We start from the raw sequence: 23,183 nt of genomic DNA on the forward strand, positions 1-23,183 counted from the left end.
ATATAGAAAAAATTATTTTGGGGAAAAATATGAAATTTAAAAGATGCTAATATGGTATGTTGGGAATTATATGCTCCTGGCTCCAAGGTGACTATCTTCTTTTCAGTCCAGTTGGGATATTTTGTAGATGTGGTGTGTCTGTACGGGATGTTCAGAACATACTAAAAGATCATTGTAAGTAGTTTCTTTTTCTTTTCCTTTTTTTTTTGTTTTATTGTTTTTGTTGTTGTTGTTGTTGTTGTTGTTTGGTACCAAGGATGCTTAAACACTGAGCCACATCTTCAGCCCTTTTTTTATATTTTATTTAGAGATTGGTTCTCGCTAAGTAGCTTAGGGCCTCATTAAGTTGCTAAGGCTGGCTTTGTACTTGAGAACATCATTCCTAAGCCTCCCTAGCCACTGGGATTACAGGCATACTACACTGTGCCAGGCTCTCCTTTATTAAATATATTTCCCTACATCATAGTTTTCTTTTGGGTTTGGTTTGGTTTTTTAGTGTTTTAACTTACTCTCTTAAAATATTTGACTGTCAAGGCATGCTCAGGACTATTAAAAGAATGAGATTCAAATCAGGTGACTACTCTGCACTGAGGCTTAGCTTACACATGGGGTTAGAGAAAAACTTTTTCCCCCAAGATGTCATTTATTTCCTGTCCAGAATAATGAGGAAAATGAAGTAAAGTGTCTCTAACAGGAATGGTACTGGTTAATTCACCAAATAGCAGTGACCATGGAAATTCTTGAACATGATAATAATTCGTGTTTTAGGTGGAATCTAAAGGAGAAAGAAAAAAGACTAGTATAGGAATGGAGCTGATCCTTGATCCTCTCATCTTGTTCCTGGATGAACCCACAGCTGGCTTAGATGGGAGAACAGCTAATGATGTCTTTACACTTCTAAAAAGGTAAAAACTATGGCGACAGTTTATTTCATTCATTTACTCTTTTATCACTTCTATTTTACTTGTATTTCTGGTGCAGGAGATTCAGAAGTTTTGTGTTTTTTTTTTTTAATGTTTCTTCTTTGTTAGGAGGATACAGTCAATAAACAAGAAGTGGTTCAAGAAAGATGAAGCAAGAATATAGGAAAGGAAGGCTATGGTGAAGGCAAGGAGCTTTTTAATTAGAAGGATCAGAAAAGGCCACAATCATGTGACACATATGCTGGGAGAGAATGAGTGAGATGTGCTATAAATCAGAAGAGAGTTTGGGTTATAAAAGGCAGCCAAGTGGCTCTGAAGCACAGCATGTCTGATGTGTGGGGAAGATCAGCAAGGCCAGAGGGACAGACCCAGAAACTATGAGGAGTGACGTTTGGTGAACTGTCACAATAATACCACAGACTGGAGGCTTAAACACAAAAATTAATTTTCTCATGACTCTGAAGGCAGAAAGTTGAAAATTGTATGCTGTGGGTTGTTTCTTCATTAGTCTCTCATTGGCTGCAGATGGTCACCTTCTCCCTTTGTATGTCTGTGTCTTAATCAACTCCTAACTGGACATAGTCAGATGAGAACCCTCAATGACCTCATTTAAATTTAAAGACCTCTTTGAAAGCACTATGTTCAATGTGGCCACATTCTGAGGGATAGGGCTTCAACATCTGAGTTTGAGGAGGACACAGTTTAGCCCTTCACAGGTGGATTAGGATGTTAAGTGGAGTTGGGCTGCTGGCAGAGGTCATGTAAGAAGTATGGCTTTTCTTGTCACTAGAGGAAATGGGGAGGTTTTTGAGAGTTTTGGAGCACAGCAATGGCTGTGCGGAAGACTGCATTTAGGTAAGGATGAGGGAAGATCCAGTGAAGGAGCTGATGAAGGATGATGAAGCGTCGACAAGAATGGTCCTGGTGAGCCGAGGGTGGATTCTAGATATGTTTTCAAGGGAACCAACAGGATCAGCTCAGGATTTCCACTCGTCATGGGAGGATTGAGACAATGACTGCTGACATTTGAGGCTTCAAGAAATGGAAGAATGAAATTAGACAAATGCATTTATTTTATAAAAGAAGAAAAATGTGAAGGGATGTTTATAGGAAATTTTTCAATAGTTGAGATGTAAACATCATCTTTAAAAATATAGAAACATATTTCAAACTGAAAGGAAATATCCAAGAATAATACAAATGAAATTCTACTTTTCTCACCTGGATTTCCCTCTGTTACATTTCACTGTATCTGTAGCCCCTCCTTTCCTCTCTGCTACTTCCCATGTAGTTTCTTCTGCCATCATGCCCTTTCACCCCAAATACTTCCTACCAAAAACTCCAATCAAGGAGAACACACTATCATCTTCAATTCCCAGTCAATAAGCCTTTCTTTGCCAGGATCCAATTATGGCTATTCAAATCCTTTGCTAGTATGCAATCAGAGCTAGTGTGTCTGTTTCCTGTCTGTCAGTATCTCTCCAGAAATACACTTTTCCTGTCTTCTTACAATCTGGAGCAATTCATGGTGTGAACCCCTGCAGGGTCCATCCCAGTGAGTGTTGCATGATGCTCAAGAATGAATGCATGCTGAGTTCTCAGTGCAACACACTTGAGAATGCAACCTGCACAGGTAATGTCAGCCTTTATCATCTAATTGTGGTAACATATATTTATACCTAGATATTTACTAAAAAATATATGCATGAACAGAGATCTATAACTATTGCTGTTTTGTTATTGTGTATACATTGAAAAGCCCATGAATTCATAATAATATTTCTGACTCCAAACTAACACCTCTGTCTTACTTTTAGTCTTTGCTATTTTCATGTTTGTAAGTGACTTCAGATAGGGAGAGTTTGGACTCCCATTATCTCAAAATATTTACTTACTTGCTTACTGATGTAATTTATTTGTTTATTGGAACCAATCTCCAAGTAGTTCTAGTCTCTCCCTTTATCTACCACCTCTAGAATCTCCTCTGCCTCATTGTTTTAAGGTGTCAATCACACTATCTTCAAGGCTTTCCCTCTCTGTCACAACCTTGCTTCCTCTGATGCTCATAACCCTATGAGCAAGTCTCTATGCTAGAAGAGAGGAAACAGCAAGAAAGGAAGATATTTATGAGTTAGACATCACAAGTTTAAAATGCCATTTGCACATATAAGTGATGATGCCCAGTCATGGGTCTGGAGTTCAGGCCCCATTTCAGAACCCATGTATAATATTTAGATTCATAGACATTTTCTTTGTGGTTTGCTCTGCTTAGCACACAGGCATCTTTCCTCATGCAGAGAGCTCTGATCAGTCCTTCCCAAACACTGCTGTGCAAGTTCATCACCTGGGGTCTGGTTGAAATGCAGATCCTGTTTCTATAGGTCTCAGGAAGGGTTTAAAATTCTTCACAGGAGATTTGAAGAATTACTGATACTAAAGCTGTTAGTCCTCAGAGCACACTTTGAGTGTCAGAGCTCTCAGTAACCCCATGTCCATCTTCCAGTCCTTTCCCAGATCCTATTGAATATTGACTGAATTTCCATCTTTTTCTGAAGTGCTCACCATAGGCCTGTTTTGCCATCTCTCTTAGTTATCTTCTTCACCCAAAACAACACCAACCCAAGCAAACACATAAACACTGCCTGTCATGTTACATGGAACTGCTTCTTACAGTTTTGAGAATAGACTTGTTCACTTTGTTCACCTTGCTCTTTCACTGCATCTCTTTTCTTAGCTCACCATCACTGGGAATTTGGATATTCTACATATATCACCTTCAGATGGGTTATCACTCTCCTTTTTTTTTTTAACAAGGAGCCATTAACTACTTCAAATCCACATCAGATTGAAATTATAGATCTTAATTCCTATTTCTCCATGAGGCAGAACCCCCTTGGATACAGTAGATTTATGAGGTGCTAATCAAATTATTAAATTGAAGTTTTTCTTTTCTCAAAATACTTCAAAAATTGGGAAAGTAATGTTGGCCTTTGTTTCTTCTAACCTTAAGTAATAACTCTTATAAAGGGCAGTTTAGAACTCTTTCTACCATAAAATCTGACCAGAGCTCAGATCCAAACAGGGCCCCTTAGTAACTGTGAGGGCTTAGCCAGTTACTTAACATTTAGACCTTATCTGTAAAAAGAAGGAAATAATAATATCATAACAGCCTTACTATAAAAATAAAGATTTATCTCTAAAACATTTAACTAAGTGCTAAATGGCATTCTAAGTGCTAAATAATATTAATGTATTACCAAGGTAGGATGAAAATCAATTACTAAAGATTCAGCATAATTAAATGATCAATGAAAATTGGTTATATGACCATCTTTTTAATACTTACTCATTAACTAGTTATTTTTTCATGTATTCACTAAAAATTTTATTAAAAGGATTAAATTACCAAGACATTGGCCACCATAAGACAGGATAATGACTTGTAAGAATTAAAATTTGAACAATCTACACATAATGAAGATGGAATATAACAATATACAATTTTTTTTCTCTTTATTTGTAGACTTTTCCATACTGTACTATTTGTAGTCTCACAGGTCATTAATTAGATCTTGAAAGTGGGTATACTCAAGAGATTATCTGAGATACTTGGTAATAATATGGATTCCCTACTCCAACCATCAGAGATTGTGTACCAACTTCCCTGAATTCACTGTCTGGGTAGACTCTAGGAAAATGCATTTTCTCTCAATCTCTATAGACAATTCTAGACTGCTGATGCACCAAACTTTAAGAATATTTAATCTTTTAATAAAAGCATTGAATTTTATTTTCCTCAATTACCAAGTATGTAATGAGTTGAGATGACAAGTTTGTAAGAGAAAATCAAGTTGAACTGAGAGAAAAAGCTCTACTGGCAGGAGTAAGTATTCTATCAAGAAGTGCAAAGTCTGGATGTTTAATGATTCATTATTTCCCTTTTTCACTTAGGATTTCTCAGCAGGGGAGAACAATTATCTTCACCATCCATCAGCCTTGCTATTCCATCTTCAAGCTCTTTGACCATCTTACCATACTGGCCTCAGGAGAACTAATGTATCACGGTCGTGCCCAGAAGGCTTTGGAGTACTTTCAATCAGCAGGTGCGATTAATCTTTTCACGCACTAGATCCTTCATTCACAGAATTCTGGAAGAGCAGAGGAGTCCAATGGAGTGCTACAGGAATGCTCCTTGACCTTGCATAGAATTAACTGGGGTTCCTCCGCTCTGAAACATCTTTGGTCAGTTTAGTGCCCGATTTTTTCTTCATTATGCAGCACTTGCTTATTGTTCACATCTCTCTCCTTGTCCTCTCCTATTTGACTATGCATGGTGTGTGTGTGTGTGTGTGTGTGTGTGTGTGTGTGTGTATGTGTGTGTGTATCTCATGGGCTTTTATCTATTCTCCTTCCCAGTTATGGTGACCTTTCCCCGAAAGGTCAATAATTAGCATGTTGGACTCACAGCTAGTTATTCTGACAGTTAAAGATTTTGAAAAGTCCCAAAACATTGCCTTTCTTCAGTTTGTTCTAATTAGTTGTATTTGACAGCAGAATGCATTTCAACTCATTGTACTTGAATGGAGCAAAACTTTTCATTTCTTGGGCTTTACATGATGCAGATTCACACTGTTAATTCTATCATACATGTACCTAGGGTAATAATAGCTGACTCATTCCACCATCCTTCCTACCCTCCCATACACCCCATCCCCTTATTCCCCCTGCCCAAATCAAAGTTCTTCCATTCTTCCTTAGCCCCCACCCCTTTATGGATCCGCACCTAGATATCAGAAAAAAAAAAAATATTTGGAGTTTGTTTTTTTAGGAATGACTTATTTCACTTAGCATGATATTCTCCAACTCCATCCATTTACTGGCAAATACAATAATTTCATTCTTTAAGGCTGAATAATACTCCATTGTGTATATGTATCACATTTTATATATCCATTAATCTGCTGAAGGGTAACTATATTGGTTCCATATCTTAGCTATTGTGAATTGAGCTGCTACAAACATTGATGTGGCTGTGTCACTGTAGTGGGCTGATTTTAAGTCCTTTGAGTGTAAACCAAAGAGTGTGCTAGCTGGGTCAAATGTGGTTCCATTCCAAGTTTTCTAAGGAATCTCCATACTGCTTTCCAGCATGTTGCATCAATTTGAAATCCAAACAGCAATATATGAGTGTACCTTTGCCCCCATATCCTTGCCAACACTTATTGCTTGTATTCTTGATAATTGCCATTCTGACTGGAATCAGATAAAAACTTAGAGTAACTTTGATATGCATTTCTCTAATTGCTAGAGATGTTGAACATTTTTTTCATACATTTGTTGACTGTATTTCTTCTGTGAAGTGTCTATTCTGTTCCTTAGACCATGTATTGATTGGGTTATTTGCCAAAATATTGCCTTTCTGACCATGTAACACACTGTGGTTTTCCAGTACTTCTCCTGACACATGGTCTGGGTCTGCCTTTGTGAGGGTTCATGGAGACACTACTGCATTTTCTAGTAACATTAGATTGAAGATTTATGTCTTGAGTGGTGTAAGTGACTATTACTCAATAGAATAGATGGTCATGAATCAAACTTAATGGGCCAAAATTTCTGAGATGCCTTGTTCTTTTTATTCCATATTGAATACTATGATTTTTTAACAGCTTATCTATCTGCTTAATTTTAGAGCTTTTTGCATATGATTATAGATGTTTCTCCATGATCACAAATATAGTTGTAAATAATCATTTTTTAAAATTTCTTTTTATTAAATCTCTGTCAAAAAAAAAAAAAAAAAACATCAAACACATGAGATTCTGGGAAGTCCAGGGACAATGAACTGAAAGATATCATTATCCAAAGTACATGTATGAAGTCATGAATTGGTATCAACATTCTTTATATAGAACCAGATATATGAAAACTTGTGTTGTATACATGTAGAAAGAATTGTAATGCATTCCATTCAATAAAAAAGCTAAAAAAAAAAAAGAGTCACAGCTCAAATTCCATTAAAATACACAAAATATTCTTCATAGAAGTAGAAAAAACAATCACAAAATTTATTTGGGAAAATAAGAAAACCAGAATAGCCAAAGCAATTCTTAGCAAGAGAAGAGGAGGCATCACAATACTAGACTTTAAGTTATACTTCAGAGCCATAGTAACAAAAATAGCATGATATTGGCACCAAACAGACATGTAGACCAATGGTATAGCCCAGAAGACACAGAGACAAACCCACATTATTTCATACTAGACAAAGGCACCAAAAATATACACTGGAGAAAAGATAGCCTCCTATACAAATGGTGCTGGAAAACCTGGAAACCCATAGGTTGCAAAAAGAAATTAAACCCCTATCTCTCACCCTGCACAAAACTCAACTCAAAGTGGATCAAGGACTTAGGCACTAAACAGAGACTCTGTACAAAATAAAAGAAAAAGCAGGCCCAAATCTCCACCATGTCAGCATAGGAAATGACTTCATTAATAAGACTTCTAAAGCACAGTAAGTAAATTCAAGAGCCAATAAATGGAATGAAATTAAACTAAAAAGCTACTTCACACAAAGGAAACAATCAATAATGCAAAGAGAGATCCTAAAGAATGGGAGAAAATCTTTACCAGCTGCAATTCAGATAGAGCATTAAGCTCCAGGATATATGAAGAACTCAAAAATTGTAAACACCCAAAGCACAAATAACCTAATCAATAAATTGGCATAGAAAATGAACAGACACTTTACAGAAGAAGAAATACAATCAATCAACAAATATATGAAAAAATGTTCAACATCTATAGCAATTAGAGAAATGCAAATCAAAGCTACTCTAAGATTTTATCTCACATTCATCAAAATGACAATTTCAAGAACACCAGCAACAATAAATGTTGGTGAGAATGTACTGTAAAAGGCACACTCATATATTGTTGGTAGGACTGCAAATTGGTGATTTATGCTGGAAAGCAGTATGGATATTTCTTAGAAAACTTGAAATGAAACTACCGTTTGACCCAGTTATCCTACTCCTTATTTTATACCCAAAGGACTTAAAATCAGCATGTTACAATGACACAGCCACATCAATGTCTGTAGCAGCTCTATTCACAATAGCTAAACTATGGAACCAACCTAGATGCCCTTCAACAGCTTGATGGATAAAGAAAATGTGGTATATAAACCAGTGGGGTATTACTTATCCTTAGAGAAGAATGAAATTATGGCATTTGCCACTAAATGGATGGAATTGGAGAATATCATGCTAAACAAAATAAGCCAAACTCAAAGAACCAAAGGCCAAATATTGTCTCTGATATGAAGATACTAATTCATAATAAGGGAGTGGGCACTTGGGAAGAATAGAGGTACTTTGGATTAAGGATTAGAATGAATTGGACATTAGCCCTATTTACATACCTGATTACATGCCTGGTGCAACTCTACATCGTGTACAACCAGAAGAAGGAGAAGATATACTCCATTTATGTATGATGTACCAATATGCATTAAATTGTCATGTAAAACTAACTAGAAGGAATTAAATTAAGTCAGAGGTCAGAGTAAGTTTAGATGATTGTGCCACAGGAAGTTGAGGTAAGATGTCACATGTGCTGTGCTGGTCACATTCTCTTCATAACGCTGCTCTGAAAATTTGTTGTCTATTTGGAATTATGGCAGCTTGAGAGATGACCATTGGGATCTCTGAATTTAGTAGGTTGCAAAGCAATCTGCTGACCTGCCTACTGACATTCCAGCATTCTCTAGGTGAATTCAGAGAGCACAGTACTCCCAGAAACTTAATATAATTTTTGGAGCTACATTTAGATTTTTGAAGAAGTACTGATAAGCACCAGAGCATACTGATAGCTTCCTGGGGTTTGAAGATTTATGAGAGAAAAGGAATAATGTAAAATGTTCTGAAGAGTCCAAAAATGGTCTTGAATAAGTTGGGGTTTTGCCTGGGAGACAGATAGTTGTTGAAATGTTGTGTGATTGAATAAAAAAAGAGGAAAGGATAAGTTAGTGAGGGCAGAAAAGAGCAAAAAGATGAGGAAAAAGTTGTTCAGTCTGTCCTCCCTACCCTCACATCCAGCATCCTCACATCCTGCATCCTCTGAGTGTGTCTTCTATACTTTCCAAGACTATCAGATTGAGTTATTTGGGTGTCTTATTTTGTAGGTTTTCCCTGTAAATTCTACAATAATCCTGCAGAATTGTTCCTGGATATCACTGATCGTGTAATAAAGAGAGATTCAGAAGACTATGAAGGTATGTAAAATTTTCACGTTTACATAATTCTGCCTAATTAATTTGGCTGAGGTTTAGCAATGTGGCAATTTACTAAAACATGGCTTGGTGAATTTGCATGTCATTGCAATGAACAAATAGATATTGTTGAAAGTGAGTGCTGTGTGTATTTTTATTTAACTTATGAATGAGCATGTGAATTACTTTTTCTACTCAAGCTTTAGAATGTGGGAGTTATACACATAAGAGATCAAAGAAAAACTTGTTAAATCACTAGTAATCTGTTAATAGTGAGTTAGTAATCTGTATAGTAATTTGTGGCCTGTTATCCACTTTTATTCTGAAGCTTACAAGACTGAAATGTGTTCAAGGACAGATGATTCAGAGATAAAAGAATTAGCGATTCATTTTTCCAAGTCCACTTTCTACCATGACACAAAAACTGAATTGGAAGAACGCTCAAAGGATGAGAAGAAAATATGCTTAGTCAGGAAGGAGATTCCTTATGTCACATCCTTCAGCCATCAGCTCATTGGCCTCATCAGACGTTCATTCCAAAATTTTACGGGTAATCCCCAGTACTGGGCAACTTTGGTAAGTGACATGTTTTCCAAATTATGGTGTGAAATACCCATGTGGGAGAAATTTGTTTCTAATATAGTCTTATGCGGGATTCTTTTGTCTTCTGCCCATACTTTCATTTATTTGTCATTCCCACTCAGAATTTGAAAACAGCCAATCAATCTAGTGTATTGCCTTGAATATGAATTGTCCCCCAAAGGCTCATGGTTGAAGGCTGGTCTCTAAAGGAGCAATGTTGAGAGGTGGGGCTCTTTGGAAGTGGCTGTATCATTTGGCATCATCAAAAGATTAATCCATTGATGAATTTACAATTTGATGACATTATTGGGAGGTGATGTAACTGCACCACTCAGGGCCTAGTGGGAGGAAGTAGGTCACTGTTGCATGCCTTGCAAGGATGTATCTTGTCCCTGACCCCTTCCTTGCTCTCTCTGTTTCCTGGCTGCCAGGAGGTGAGCAGCTTTCCTCCTCCTTTTCCATATGTCATGATGTTCTGCCTCATCTTATTCCCAAAATTAATTTAGCCAGCAGACTACAAACTGACATCTCTAAAACTGTGAGCCGAAATAAAACTTATCTCTTGTTTTAGTTGGTTTTCATGTTGTTGAGACCAGTTTATCTGACAAGAACAACTTAGAGGAAGAAATGTTTATTTATTTGGGATTCATGGCTTCAGAAATTTCCTTTCATAGAGAAGTGACTGCATTGTCCTGGGCCCACAGTGAGGCAGTGTATCATGGAGGATGGGTCCAGCACAATATGCTGCTCAGCTCATGGTGGGGTCCAGAAGCAGAAAGAGGGAGAAGGGACCACAGGAAGAACAGTGCTTTCAGGGCATCCCCTGCTTTGCCCCCAGTGACTCATCTCCTCCAGCCACATCCCACCTGCCTACAGCTAAAACCCATTCAGTCCATTCCAGCTAGGATTGACTAATTAGGTTACAGTTCTCATAATTCAATCATTTCACCTCTGAATGTTTTTGCATTATCATAGGAGCTTTTGTGGCTACCTCATATCCCAATCATAACATCATCTTTCTTAGTTCTCTTAGTTATTTTGTCACAGTGATAAAAACAATGAAGTTCCTACTCATATAAAGCTTTTAAGTGGCTTCCTAGACTGCATAACTAAAAAATGTGGGTGATATATACAAACTCTAATGGATAATGTTAGTCAAAATTTTATTTCTAAAAATATGTTCTGACAAACATTTTTCAACCAACTAAGATATGACATATTGCAGGCTTTAGTTAACTGACTTCTCAGCATGACTAGCACAGTTTTCGTATTTTTTTTTTTTTTTATTGGTTGTTCAAAACATTACACAGCTCATGACATATCATCTTCCATACATTTGATTCAAGTGGGTTATGAACTCCCATTTTTTACCCCAAATACAAGTTGCAGAATCACATCGGTTACACATCCACATTTTTACATAATACCATATTAGTGACTGTTGTATTCTGCTACCTTTCCTATCCCCTACTATCCCCCCTCCCCTTCCCTCTCATCTTCCCTCTCTACCCCATCTGCTGTTGTTTAATTCTCTCCCTTGTTTTTTTTTCCCCTTTCCCCTCACAAACTCTTATATGTAATTTTGTGTAACAATGAGGGTCTCCTTCCATTTCCATAGTTTCCCTTCTCTCTCCCTTTCTCTCCCCCCACTCGTCTCTGTTTAATGTTAATCTTTTCCTCATGCTCTTCTTCCCTGTTCTGATCTTAGTTGCTCTCTTTATATCAAGGAAGACATTTGGCATTTGTTTTTTAAGGATTGGCTAGCTTCACTTAGCATAATCTGCTCTAATGCCATCCATTTCCCTGCAAAATCCATGATTTTGTCATTTTTTAGTGCTGCGTAATACTCCATTGTGTATAAATGCCACAGTTTTTTAATCCATTCATCTATTGAAGGGCATCTGGGTTGATTCCAAAGTCTAGTTATTGTGAATTGTGCTGCCATGATCATTGATGTGGCAGTATCCCTATAGTATGCTCTTTTAAGGTCCTCAGGGAATAGACCGAGGAGGGCGATAGCTGGGTCAAATGGTGGTTCCATTCCCAGCTTTCCTAGGAATCTCCATACTGCTTTCCATATTGGCCGCACCAGTTTGCAGTTCCACCAGCAATGTACAAGCGTACCCTTTTCCCCACATCCTCGCCAGCACTTATTGTTGCTTGACTTCATAATGGCTGCCAATCTTACTGGAGTGAGATGGTATCTTAGGGTGGTTTTGATTTGCATTTCTCTGACTGCTAGAGATGGTGAGCATTTTTTCATGTACTTATTGATAGATTGTATGTCCTCCTCTGAGAAGTGTCTGTTCAGGTCCTTCGCCCATTTGTTGATAGGGTTGTTTGTTATCTTATTGTTTAATTTTTTGAGTTCTTTGTATATTCTGGATATTAGGGCTCTATCTGAAGTGTGAGGAGTAAAGATTTGTTCCCAGGATGTAGGTTCCCTATTTACCTCTCTTATTGTTTCTCTTGCTGAGAGAAAACTTTTTAGTTTGAGTAAGTCCCATTTGTTGATTCTAGTTATTAACTTTTGTGCTATGGGCGTCCTATTAAGGAATTTGGAGCCCGACCCCACAATGTGTAGATTGAAGCCAACTTTTTCTTCTATCGGGTGCAGAGTCTCTGATTTGATATCTAGGTCCTTGATCCATTTTGAATTTACTTTTGTGCATGGCGAGAGAAAGGGGTTCAGCTTCATTTTGTTGCATATGGATTTCCAGTTTTCCCAGCACCATTTGTTGAAGATGCTATCCTTTCTCCATTGCATGCTTTTAGCGCCTTTATCAAATATAAGAAAGTTGTAATTTTGTGGATTGGTCTCTGTGTCCTCTATTCTGTACCATTGATCCACCTTCCTGTTTTGGTACCAGTACCATGCTGTTTTTGTTACTATTGCTCTGTAGTACAGTTTGAAATCTGGTATCGCTATACCTCCCAATTCACACTTCCTGCTTAGAATTGCTTTTGCTATTCTGGGTCTTTTGTTTTTCCATATGAATTTCATGATAGCTTTATCTATTTCTACCAGAAATGCCGTTGGGATTTTGATTGGCATTGCATTGAACCTGTAGAGAACTTTGGGTAATATCGCCATTTTGATGATGTTGGTTCTGCCTATCCATGAACAGGGTACATTTTTCCATCTTCTAAGATCTTCTTCTATCTCTCTCTTTAGGGTTCTGTAGTTTTCATTGTATAAATCTTTCACCTCTTTTGTTAGGTTGATTCCCAAGTATTTTATTTTTTTTGAGGATATTGTGAATGGGGTGGTTTTCCTCATTTCCATTTCAGAAGTTTTGTTACTGATATACAGGAATGCCTTTGATTTATGCGTGTTGATTTTATATCCTGCCACTTTGCTGAATTCATTTATCAGTTCTAGTAGTTTCTTTGTAGACCCTTTTGGGTCTTGTAAGTATAGGATCATAGCGTCCGCAAATAGTGATATTTTAAGTTCTTCTTTTCCTATTTTTATGCCTTTAATTTCTCTTGTCTGTCTAATTGCTCTGGCTAGTATTTCAAGGACTAAATTAAATAGAAGAGGTGAGAGAGGGCATCCCTGTCTTGTTCCAGATTTTAGCGGGAATGCCTTCAGTTTTTCTCCATTTAGAATGATGCTAGCCTGAGGCTTAGCATATATAGCTTTTACAATGTTGAGGTAAGTTCCTGTTATCCCCAGTTTTTCTAGTGTTTTGAACATAAAAGGATGCTGTACTTTGTCGAATGCTTTTTCTGCATCTATCGAGACAATCATATGGTTCTTATCTTTAAGTCTATTGATGTGGTGAATAATATTTATTGATTTCCGTATATTGAACCAACCTTGCATCCCAGGGATGAATCCTACTTGATCATGGTGCACAATTTTTTTGATATGCTTTTGTATTCGATTCGCCAGGATTTTATTGAGAATTTTTGCATCTATGTTCATTAGAGATATTGGTCTATAGTTTTCTTTCTTTGAAGTGTCTTTGTCTGGTTTCGGGATCAGGGTGATGTTGGCCTCATAGAATGAATTTGGAAGAGCTCCTTCTTTTTCTATTTCTTGAAATAGCTTGAAAAGTATTGGTATTAATTCTTCTTTGAAGGTTTTGTAAAACTCCGCTGTATACCCATCTGGTCCAGGGCTTTTTTTGGTTGGTAGTCTTTTGATGGCTTCTTCTATTTCTTCCTTTGTTATTGGTCTGTTTAAATTGTGTGTGTCTTCCTGACTCAATCTGGGCAGCTCATATGACTTAAGAAATTTATCGATGTCTTCACTGTCTTCTATTTTATTAGAATATAGGGTTTCAAAATACTTTCTAATTATCTTCTGTATTTCTGTAGTGTCTGTTGTGATATTGCCTTTTTCATCCCGTATGTTAGTGATTTGAGTTTTCTCTCTTCTTCTCTTCGTTAGCATGGCTAAGGGTCTGTCGATCTTATTTATTTTTTCAAAGAACCAACTTTTAGTTTTATCAATTTTTTCAATGGTTTTTTTTGTTTCAATTTCGTTGATTTCCGCTCTGATTTTAATTATTTCTTGTCTTCTGCTATATTTGCTGTTGTTTTGCTCTTCCTTTTCTAGGGTTTTGAGATGTAGTGTGAGTTCGTTTATTTGTTGGTTTTTTCTTTTTTTGAGGAATGAACTCCAGGAAATGAATTTCCCTCTTAAAACTGCTTTCATTGTGTCCCATAGATTCCGGTATGTTGTGTCTGAATTGTCGTTTATCTCTAAGAATTTTTTGATTTCCTCCTTTATGTCTTCTGTAACCCATTGATCATTCAGTAACATATTGTTTATTTTCCATGTGATGCAGGATTTTTCCTTCCTTCTTTTTTCATTGATTTCCAGTTTCATTCCATTATGATCAGATATGGTGCATGGTATTATCTCCACTCCTTTATATTTACTAAGAGTTGCCCTATGGCATAATATATGATCTATCTTTGAGTACGATCCATGTGCTGCTGAGAAGAACGTGTATCCACTTGATGATGGTTGATATATTCTATATATGTCGGTTAAGTCTAGGTTATTGATTGTGTCATTGAGTTCTATAGTTTCTTTATTCAGCTTTTGTCTGGAGGATCTGTCTAATGGCGAGAGCGGTGTGTTGAAGTCACCCATAATTATTGTGTTGTGGTCAATTTGACTCTTGAACTTGAGGAGAGTTTGTTTTATGAATGTTGCTGCACCATTATTTGGTGCATATAAATTGATAATTATTATGTCTTGTTGGTGAATAGTTCCTTTTAACAGGATATAGTGTCCTTCTTTATCCCTTTTGATTAACTTAGGTTTGAAGTTGAGTTTATTCGATATGAGTATGGCCACTCCTGCTTGCTTCCGAGGGCCATGTGAGTGGTATGATTTTTCCCAACCTTTCACCTTCAGCCTGTGTATGTCTTTTCCTATCATATGAGTCTCCTGAAGGCAGCATATTGTTGGATTTGTTTTTTTGATCCAGGTTACCAGCCTGTGTCTCTTGATTGGTGAGTTTAGTCCATTAACATTTAAGGTTACAATTGAAATATGATTTGTACTTCCAGTCATGTTTATTTATTTATTTATTTTAGTTTGGCTAGTTTTTACTTTTTGGTTGTTTTCCTCCGCCTTTACTGAGATACCTCCCGCTGTTGGTTTTGGGCACTGTTTTTCCATTCCTCTTCTTGTAGAATTTTGCCCAAAATGCTTTGCAGTGCTGGTTTTCTGGCTGCGAAATCTTTTAGCTTTTGTTTATCGTGAAAGATTTTAATTTCATTGTCAAATCTGAAGCTTAATTTTGCTGGATACAGTATTCTTGGTTGGAATCCATTATTTTTCAGCGTTTGAAATACATTGTTCCAGGATCTTCTCGCTTTCAAAGTCTGTGATGAAAAATCAGCCGTTAACCTAATTGGTTTACCCCTGAATGTAATCTGCCTCCTTTCCCTCGTAGCTTTTAATATTCTCTCCTTGTTCTGTATGTTGGCTATCTTCATAATTATATGTCTTGGAGTTGGCCTATTACAGTTTTGGATGTTTGGGGTCCTGTAGGCTTCCAGGATTTGGCAATCCATTCCATCTTTCATCTCTGGGAAGTTTTCTAGGATTATTTCATTCAATAGGTTGTCCATTCCTTTGGCTTGAATCTCTGTGCCTTCTTCTATCCCAATGACTCTCAAATTTGGTTTTTTGATGAAATCCCATATCTCTTGGATAGATTGCTCGTGAGATTTAAGCATCTTTTCAGTATTGACTATATTCTTTTCAAGTTGATAAACTTTGTCTTCATTATCTGATGTTCTGACTTCTACTTGATCTAGTCTATTTGTAATATTCTCGTTAGCATTTTTAATCTGGTTTATGGTTTCTTGCATTTCTAAAATCACTGTTTGGTTTTTTTTTTAAGATCTCTATCTCCTGGTAAAGCTCGTTCTTTGCAGTTTGTATTTGTTTGTTTAGTTGGTTTTCAAAATATACTTTCAATTCTTGGATTTGCTGTCTCATGTCTTCTCTAAAATTCCGTTCCATCTGAGTTAGGTATGCCTTGATTTCTTTCCCTGTCCATGTTTCTGATGCTTCTAGGTCCTCCTGTAGATTTAAGTTGTCCTGCATTATCTGTACTCCTTTTTTCCCTGTTTTTTTCATGTTGTTCACGTTACTTTCCAGCTCTATTTGACTGCTTTGTAACTGCCTTCTCCTATACATTTTTTTTGGCTTTGTTTATATCTGTTGTTTCTCCTTTGTGGTGGGAGATTATGCCTATAGATGTTGGGCTTTATTGTACTTTAGAGCTGATTCATTCAATTTATAAAGGGCTTCCGGATTTTGTATGCATATAGTGATTTGTTTTTTGTTCTTAGGACTTTATGTTGGGTGCTATGAAGGTATACGGGTTAGTATGTCTTGGCTACTTTAGAAGATTGCTCTACTGAAGGGGGATGCTAACCGTCAATTGGATCAGGGTGTTGGTAGTAGCTAGGTATTTAGGAGCACTATAGACGGCCTCGAAACATTCACCTGTTTGCATTTAGACAGTTACACGAAATGGAGGACGTAATGCTTGGGATGAAAGTTGGGGGGAAGGGAAAGGAAGGTGCTCTTGAAAAGTAAGAAGGAGGGGGAGTTAGATAGCATAGAGGAGAATGGAAAGAACAATAAAACTTGGAAGGGGAGAGAAAGAGGGAAAAAGGGAGAGAAAAGATAAAATAAAATAAGAAATAAAATTAGGTCTTAGAGATCCATTTTCTTCTCTTCCCGTAGGCAAAGCTGTGCCCTCCAGGCTGAGATTTGCCCTCAATGTGTCAACAGCAATCCCTGTAAGGCGGCTCCTGGGAGTCTCTCAATCCTGTTGGTCCAGAGCCGTTTCACTTCTACGGCCCCTCCTCCCCTTCCTCCTGCCAGCCAGCCAGGTCCTGTGCACCGGAGGAGGTTCTCCAAGGATTTGGTTACACTTTCAGCACCTCTGGGTGCTCTATTTCCCTAATGACTGAGCACTCTCTCTGTCATTCATCTAAGCCCCAGTGCTGTGGAGCTGTGTTCTGGGAGTCAATAGTTTAATTTTTCCTGACCCCTTTGGTGGGCACACCTTCGGAGTCTGGCGGCTAAGACCATTGGTGTCGCCACTGGTGGTAATGGGAGTTGGGGGTCGAGGATCCCATCTGCTTCCCTCAGCCCCTACAATCACGACCACTCCGCTAGCAGTAGGAGGAGTTGGGGGTCTGGAGTGTCCTCTGTTTCCCTCCGCCCCTACTGTCACGCCCTCTCAGTTGGCGGTTGGGGGAGTTGGGGGTGGGGAGTCTTCTCTGCTTCCCTCCGCCCCTACAGTCACGCCCACGTCACTGGCAGTATTGGGAGTTGGGGGTCGGGAGTCCCTTGGCCCTTACAGTCACGCCCACGGAGAGATTTTGAAGTTTCCCGGTTGTTTGTATCTGATGCGGGTGGGAGTCACACACCTGCCAAAGTAGATTCCGCTGGGAAGGAATCTCTTTGGCCGAACTTTGGTGACTTCCCCTCTCTGCAATGGCGGGCCCCTGCCTCCTTGCTGGAGTGTCCGAAGGGAGGGGTGGAACTGGCTTGTCTCTGGTCTGACCCAATCTCTGGTTTTAGTTCCCAGTTCGCTATTTCATAAAGGCTTGGTTAGATTTCCTTCACGCTGTCTCAGGGGGGGAGCCGTTTGCCGGGTGGGTGGGGCCGTTCGCAGTGGGGGCGGGGCCGTTAGCAGAGCTTGGAGGGCACAGGCCGTCTGCCGGGCAGGGACCCTTCTCGAAGCGCAGGGCCGCTGGGGGCCGACTGCAGAGCCTGGGGTGGTGGCCGCGGGCGGGGTGCCAGCAGAGCCCGGAGGGCGGGGGCCCCGTTTGCCGGGTGGGCGGGGCGTTAGCAGCGCCGGGAGGGCACAGGCCGTTTGCCAGGCCAAGCAGGGATCCTTCTCGCTGCGCGGGCCGCCGGGGCCGCCTGCAGAGCCGAGCCTGCGCTGGCCGGGGGCGGGGCCGCCAACGGAGCCGGGAGGGCGGGTGGGGGGGGGGCGTTTGCCGGGTGGGCGGGGCCGTTTGCCCGGCCAGGCGGGGACCCTTCTCGGCGCGCCGGCCGACGGGGGCCGCTTGTAGAACCCGGTAGGCAGTGGCCTCGTGGCTAAGAGCCGGGCGGGCGGGGTGGCCGATCACCGAGCGAGCGGGGCCGCCAGGAGAGCCAGGATGGCGGGAGCCGTCTCCTGGGCCAGGCGTGGACCCTTCTCACTGCCCCGGTCCGCCGGTGGCCGCTTGCAGAGCCGGTTGGGCGGTGGCTGCAGAATTGGACCTCTGCGCCCGCGGCCGGCCAAGATTCACTTGTCTGGGGCCAACTGTCACCTCTAATATAACTTACTACTTCCTGGCAGGTCTCCTTTCAGCGGAATTTTGCTAGAAGTTCCTCAGTAGGTAGAATGTAGCTGTTTTAATGGGTGTTTCTGATCCGGTTAATGTGGAGATACTGAAAGTGCTGCTTCCTTGCCGGCCGCCATGTTGGATCCCCCCCAGTTTTCGTATTTAAATGTTGCTCTCCACATGTACATGAGAGTCTGCATCCCCATTTCAGGGATGATGTTCATTGCTTAGAACTTCTTTAGTTCTCGTGTTTTGGCATTTCTTTCAAACACTTTTGTTTCCTGTTGTTCAAGAGCAATATTTTATTCTTAGATAATAGACTGGAGGTAATTTGGAACTATGTCAGGTCAATTATATGCATTAACTTTGGTAGCCCACTGTTCAACAGGAAGACACTGTAATAATTTGATTCTTCTGAGTGATTTGTTCATTAGGCTTTTCTTGTCTCTAAAATTGATTTTTAAGTGTCTTATCCAAGAAACATATGGTAGTTCTGGGCAAGATGTTATTAGAACACGGGTATTTTTACACCAGGTGTGCATGTGTGGGCCCTAGGCTTCCTTAAGAGTCAAACAGCAGGCCCAGAGCCTCCAAGTAGCACATTCAGCCTACTTGTCTCATCATTCAACTCGGTCCTCCAAAAGCAATTCTAACAATGTTCAGGGAAGCAGTAGTCTCTACAGTAAGAGAAGAACCTTGTAGATCCCTGAGCTCAGTGGGACAACTCTTGTTCAGGATTTTAAATGTTGAAATGTTAGCTCAGGAGCAGGCAACCCCTTTTAGGTAAAGGCTCAGATGATAAATATTTTAGGCTTTCAGAGCCACACATGGTGTTTTTCTCACAAGGTCAACTCTGCACTTCATTATAAAAGCAGCCACAGCTAATATGTGAGCAAATGAACATGTCAGCATTCCACTAAAACTTTATTCACGGACACTGAGTTTTGAATTTCATATTGGAAGAAATATTATTCTTGACCTTTTACCCTCCAGGTATTGAAAAAATTGGTAAAGCATTCTAAGCTTGTGGGCTTAAACAAATTAGTGGCTGGTTTTGGTCTGTGAGCCATAGTTTTCTGATCTTGGTGTAAATTGTTTTTTTTTTTTTTTTTTAAGGTACTGTGAATTTAACCCAGGAGGTTTACCACTGAGACACATCCCTAGACATTTTATATTTTATTTTGAGCCCGGGTCTTGCTAAGTTGGAAGGGCCTTGCTAAATTGCTGAGGCTGGCTTTGAACTTGCAATCCTCCTGCCTTAGCCTTCCAAGTTGCTGGGATTACAGGCATGTGCCACTGTGTCTGGCTCTGACATAGGGTTCTAATCTTGTATAATTTTTTATTTTTCTAAGTTTTTGTAAATGGAGTTATTAAAAGTTTTAATGACTTCCTGCTGATAATCCTTTAATTATTGCCTTATTTCATTTTATTTATTTATTTATTGCCATGATTTCGACTTGACATTCAACCAGATGATATGTTGGAAGATATAGCAATGAATGGATTACTTGAAAAGTGAGGAGTTTTGTTCATTCGTATCTACTTGGACAACATTATCACTAATCTCTCTAAGCTTCATTGTTTCTACTTGCATATTAAATATTTGACTATGCATTTAATTATTAATTTGTTAGAGTACAAGCTACAAACATCCCTTAGAACACACCATGAGAAATGTTATTTGAATACATCTGAACAAGAGAAGAATAATGTAGTTGGATAATTTCTTTCTTTTACCTGTTTTGAACAGAGACCAGAAGACAGATGCACAAATCTCATAGATAGTGTCATTTACTCTGTTTTGAAATGTTCAGTTTGCTCAATGGCTGGCTTTCTTTTACTTCATGCAAGAATAAACACATGTGAACCTTGTAGAGCCATCAGCATTGATTTTAGAATCTTGATTAGTTTAAAGAAAGAGCAGATTCTGAGGGTTTTGGAAATATGACAGTGGAATGGATTCCCGAACCTACCCCCAATATTTGTCTTATTAGCAAAGAATTTTAGGGATATATCATATATGAAACATTTCAATGATCTTCTCTCCAGAATCTCATTCTTACAAATTATTCTTTACAGATCATGGTTCTTTTCTTTGCACCTTGGCTGCCATTTTGCCAACTGTCCATTACAAATTAGTTCATGGCTTGACAGTGTTGTAATATTGAGATTTTTTTTTAAAATTTAACATTTCCAAGATAACTGGAAGGGTGTTTTGTTTTCTTTACTTTCCCATCTTCTGTACTATTATAGTTAACCCATGTATAAGAATAATTCCTCACATATATTCTAATATAGCCCTTGGCCTTATGCCCACTGAAGCATTCTTAAGATATTTTTATTCTGAGAGCAAATGTAATATTGGTCCATTTTCTCTGGGAGACATTCACACAGACTGAATAGATGAAGATGGGAAATAAAGGCAAAGAATTGGCAGGTCAGGTGTGCCATGTTAACTGTAGGTCTCAATGGTTGGTATTGAAAAATGAGCCATGCCAGAGGAAATCATCACTGAAGCACTTGGACGCCCCCTGGTGGCAATGTGCTTTGGTGACTGTGACAATGTACTTTTCCTGTTCAGGTGGGAATTCAGAACAGTTTGAATAGGTGCATATCACTACTTACTTATCATTCAAAATTTCATTGATGAAATTTTTGAGTGGCATTAAAATTTTACTTATCTCTTCATTTTGCAGTGATTGGGATCAAATCTTGAGTCTGGCAAATGCTAGGCAAACATTCTGTAGCTTAGCTACATACCCATCCCTGAAATTTCATTTTTTTTCATTTTTTGTTTTTATTGGTTGTTCAAAACATTGCAAAGTTCTTGACATATCATATTTCATACATTAGATTCAAGTGGGTTATGAACTCCCATTTTACCCCAAATACAGATTGCAGAATCACATGGGTTACACATCCACATTTTTACATAATGCCATATTAGTGACTGTTGTATTCTGCTACCTTTCCTATCCTCAACTATCCCCCCTCCCCTCCCCTCCCATCTTCTCTCTCTACCCCATCTACTGTAATTCATTTCTCTCCTTGGTTTTTTTTTTTTTTTTTCCCATTCCCCTCACAACCTCTTATATGTAATTTTGTATGACAATGAGGGTCTCCTTCCATTTCCATGCAATATCCCTTTTCTCTCCCTTTCCCTCCCACCTCATGTCTCTGTTTAATGTTAATCTTTTCCTCCTGCTCTTCCTCCCTGTTCTGTTCTTAGTTGCTCTCATTATATCAAAGAAGACATTTGGCATTTGTTTTTTAGGGATTGGCTAGCTTCACTTAGCATAATGTGCTCTAGTGCCATCCATTTCCCTGCAAATTCCATGATTTTGTCATTTTTTAGTGCTGCATAATACTCCATGGTGTATAAATGCCACATTTTTTTAATCCATTCATCTATTGAAGGGCATCTGGGTTGGTAGCACAGTCTAGCTATTGTGAATTGTGCTGCTATGAACATCGATGTGGCAGTATCCCTGTAGTACGCCCTTTTAAGGTCTTCAGGAAATAGTCCGAGAAGGGCAATAGCTGGGTCAAATGGTGGTTCCATTCCCAGCTTTCACAGGAATCTCCATACTGCTTTCCAAATTGGCTGCACCAATTTGCAGTCCCACCAGCAATGTACAAGAGTACCCTTTTCCCCACATCCTCGCAAGCACTTGTTGTTGTTTGACTTCATAATGGCTGCCAATCTTACTAGAGTGAGATGGTATCTTAGGGTGGTTTTGATTTGCATTTCTATGACCGCTAGAGATGGTGAGCATTTTTTCATGTACTTGTTGATTGACTGAATGTTCTCCTCTGACAAGTGTCTGTTCAGGTCCTTGGCCCATTTGTTGATTTGGTTATTTGTTATCTTATTGTTTAATTTTTTTTTTAGTTCTTTGTATACTCTGGATATTAGGGCTCTATCTGAAGTGTGAGGGGTAAAAATTTGTTCCCAGGATGTAGGCTCCCTATTTACCTCTCTTATTGTTTGTCTTGCAGAGAAAAACCTTTTTAGTTTAAGTAAGTCCCATTTGTTGATTCTTGTTATTAATTCTTGTGCTATGGGTGTCCTATTAAGGAATTTGGAGCCCGACCCCACAATATGTAGATCGGAGCCAACTTTTTCTTCTATCAGACGCCATGTCTCTGATTTGATATCTAGCTCCTTGATCCATTTTGAGTTAACTTTTGTGCATGGCAAGAGAAAGGGATTCAGTTTCATTTTGTTGCATATGGATTTCCAGTTTTCCCAGCACCATTTGTTGAAGATGCTATCATTCCTCCATTGCATGCTTTTAGCCCCTTTATCAAATATAAGATAGTTGTAACTTTGTGGATTAGTCTCTGTGTCCTCTATTCTGTACCATTGGTCCACCCGCCTGTTTTGGTACCAGTACCATGGTGTTTTTGTTACTATTGCTCTGTAGTATAGTTTGAAATCTGGTATCGCTATACCACCTGATTCACACTTCCTGCTTAGAATTGCTTTTGCTATTCTGGGTCTTTTATTTTTCCAAATGAATTTCATGATTGCTTTCTCTATTTCTACAAGAAATGCCATTGGGATTTTGATTGGCATT

The 23,183-nt window shown here is 39.0% G+C and overlaps 1 protein-coding gene across 1 annotated transcript in view; it reads left to right on the forward strand.

The window, feature by feature from the left end:
• Positions 1-23,183, forward strand: part of LOC114079142 (broad substrate specificity ATP-binding cassette transporter ABCG2-like) — a 54,394-nt gene that overhangs the window by 18,616 nt on the left and 12,595 nt on the right. The window contains exons 6-9 of the mRNA XM_071614833.1: positions 769-905; positions 4,875-5,026; positions 9,109-9,198; positions 9,524-9,771. Coding sequence (XP_071470934.1) covers positions 769-905; positions 4,875-5,026; positions 9,109-9,198; positions 9,524-9,771 — 627 coding nt within the window. The remainder of the gene's footprint in view (positions 1-768; positions 906-4,874; positions 5,027-9,108; positions 9,199-9,523; positions 9,772-23,183) is intronic.

The sequence above is a fragment of the Marmota flaviventris genome, chromosome 7 (genome assembly GCF_047511675.1).
Source record: "Marmota flaviventris isolate mMarFla1 chromosome 7, mMarFla1.hap1, whole genome shotgun sequence".
NCBI lineage: Eukaryota > Metazoa > Chordata > Mammalia > Rodentia > Sciuridae > Marmota > Marmota flaviventris.